Source organism: Protobothrops mucrosquamatus, unplaced genomic scaffold (genome assembly GCF_001527695.2).
Source record: "Protobothrops mucrosquamatus isolate PMUCROS unplaced genomic scaffold, P.Mucros_1.0 scaffold1933, whole genome shotgun sequence".
NCBI lineage: Eukaryota > Metazoa > Chordata > Lepidosauria > Squamata > Viperidae > Protobothrops > Protobothrops mucrosquamatus.
Window position 1 is genome coordinate 33,951 of NW_015388054.1, and position 2,895 is coordinate 36,845.

The 2,895-nt window shown below is 42.5% G+C and overlaps 1 protein-coding gene across 1 annotated transcript in view; it reads left to right on the forward strand.

The window, feature by feature from the left end:
- The window catches only part of LOC107294402 (sodium channel protein type 2 subunit alpha-like), a 68,644-nt gene that overhangs the window by 12,118 nt on the left and 53,631 nt on the right, over positions 1–2,895 (forward strand). The window contains exon 7 of the mRNA XM_015823634.1: positions 1,105–1,168. Coding sequence (XP_015679120.1) covers positions 1,105–1,168 — 64 coding nt within the window. The remainder of the gene's footprint in view (positions 1–1,104; positions 1,169–2,895) is intronic.

Here is a 2,895-nt window from a genome sequence, read left to right on the forward strand (position 1 = left end):
GGGCCGCCGGGCGGATTCAGCGTTCTCGCCACCTCCAGCACCTCCAGCACCGTCCGCCAGCGAAGCCCCGCACTCTCGGCATCCCAGCCCCAAGTCGCCGGCTCTCAGGAGGCCCCCGTCCTCCGCTGTGGGCTCCGTCTCCTCCGTCTCCTCAAGGGACTAACCTCGGTAGGTCCGCCATGCTCTACAGCCGGAAGTGGGAAGCTCATCTTTTTCCATACAAGTCTAGTCATAAGACTATAGTTACATTTGCATACATTATAAACAAGTTGCTGTTAAAGATAGAAGAACAGATTGTGCACTGTTAACCCATCACTATGTTAGTCTATCTTGTTTCCCCATCCTCATGCCTTCCAGATGTGTTTGGACTACTTTAAGTTGGGCAAGAGAGTTGTAGAGGCTACACACATCACAAACACAAGTAAGACATAGTCATTTTGCACATAACACAAATTTAAAATTAGTTTCTTGGATGAAAACCAGGACTGTTAATTATTTTACTTATATGTACAGTATATTGTGGTTTGCACATACATTTATTATAGCAAGACTTTACTTTTTTCAATACAGGAACACGTAAATCTGAGGTACTCAGTGAAGAATTTTTTAGAAAAAATTCAGATTATAGTTTTTAAAAGTTTATAACTGAAAAAGGCATGTGATAAAGTTTTTGCTTGCTTTTGTTTATTTTTTTATTCCATATAATTAATAATTATTAATTAGAGCAGGGGTGTCAAACTCGCAACGTCACGTAATGTGTCACGACGTATCGTGACTTTTTTTCCATTGCCGGCAATGGGGTGGGCATGGTTTTGCCATGACGCATCCGGCCTGCGGGCCAGCAGTTTGACACCCCTAAATTAGAGCATCCACAGAAATTTCTGGATTTTCTTCAGTCAGGAAAGCAAAACTACAAAATATTGGGCATGGAATACCAATTTCTACCAAGAGTAGAAATATCTGTTCTGTGTCTGTTGACAACTTTCTATGTGTCTGGTCGGTTTATCGGATTGTGGCTCTTAGTCTGAAAATGTCTTTTGCAACAAATAGAAAATTAACTATGATATGAATGAAAATATCATAAGGGTTTTTTTTTCTTACCAGACCACTTTTACTTCTTGGAAGGTGCAAAGGATGCCTTGCTCTGTGGTAATAATTCAGATGCTGGGTAAGTATAGTTTAGAAGAGAAATCCAATAGTAGTAATCTAACTAAATCTGCTAATCCATCAACTACTTTGCATTGAATGCTAACATATTTGAGCAGAAGTTGTAAGAGGCTTGGGGATGCTTTCAGGTATAATGGAACGTTATATAGAAAGCTGTAGCTTAAGGCAGGGCTTTTCAACCTTTTCACCCATTGTACCACTTTTAGGATATGGCAATATCCGAGTACCACCAGTCGCTTAGCAAGGTGTCAAAAACTTGACCCCCCCCCCAAAAAAAGGAAAAAAGTGATAAAGTACAAGTAGTCCTCGACTTACAACAGTTCGCTTAATGACTGTTCGAAGTTACAATGGCACTGAAAAAAGTGCCCCTCAAGCCACAGCCAAGCAAGACACCTGCCTGCCCGCCCGGCGGCGCTCTTCTTCCTGTCCAGGGTTTTCATTGTGAGCATTTCTGTAGAGGATTGGCAGCGGAGGTGGGGTGGGGGGTGTTTGGTTTTTATTCCACCCATCTGCTGGGTGGTTGCAGCAGGTTTTGGTCACTTCACATGACCCTGGGACACTGTGACGTCATAAATATGAATCAGTTGCCAAGCATCTGAATGTAAATCACAAGACCCTGGAGATGCTGCAACATTCCAGCTGATCGGCGCTTCTTCTGGGCTCAGCAGAAGTGCTAGGATCAGCGCTCAGCTCCAGCTGGAGCCTGGCGCTGATCCTGGCGCTTCCACTGAGCCCTGACAGCTTCGAAGAAGCACCGATCAGCTGGAAAGCGGCACTGATCCTGGGGCTTCTGCTGTGCCCTGACAGCCCTGCAGCTCCAGCCATCTTTCACTCAGGCTTGTGCGGTGCTGCCACCGGTTCAGCTCATTCCCCTCCCCCGCTACCACTTTTCTAGGATGGTCGCATACCACCTGCCAGGTGCCAATGTACCACAGGTGGTACCCGTACCACTGGTTGAACAGCCCTGGCTTAAGGGAAGAAATGGGAGAAATCTAATATTTCCTCTTTGCTTTATAATATGGAAAGAATATTCAAGCCACCGAAATACTTTGTTTTACAGGCCCAGTTTAGTGTAAAGCACTAAATAAAAGTTTGGTTTAGTACAAAGACCAGGTTTCTTTAATTGGATAACAAAATATAATCATTCTTGAAAGTCATGATAACTTAATGGGTACTTTTTCACATACTCATACAATTATATTAATTGAGAAGGTAGAGCTAGAAACTATCGGTTTTCTTTAAGAAGAAAAGTAGGAGGAAAAGCAGCAAAAAATGGAAACTCCATCAAAAGGGGACTGAACCTCAGAAATTCACTCTGATGGGACTCAGTGTGATGAATTCTTAAGTAATACATGTCCTTAAATTTCTGAGACTAGTCTGATTCTGATTCATGTCAACCTTGAATATGTACATAGTTTTTTGTAATCCACAAGATCTTCAAATCTTTATAAATCCACATAGTAATTTGTATTTTGATTTTTAATGTGCCTGATATATTGCTATATGTTCAATTTTTATTTCTAAACTATTTTTGTTGTGTTCTTTGTATTCCCCCCCCCTTAATCCCCTATGCATATCCTGATCACCCATTAAGGGTGATTGCCCTTCACCATTGATCGCCCATTAAGGGTGATTGCCCTTCTCCATCTGCATACAGTTTCATGCCCGTTGCTGGTTGGCTAACTAGCAACAGGGTCTTACCAGCCAATGGAATTGTGTGATTACAAG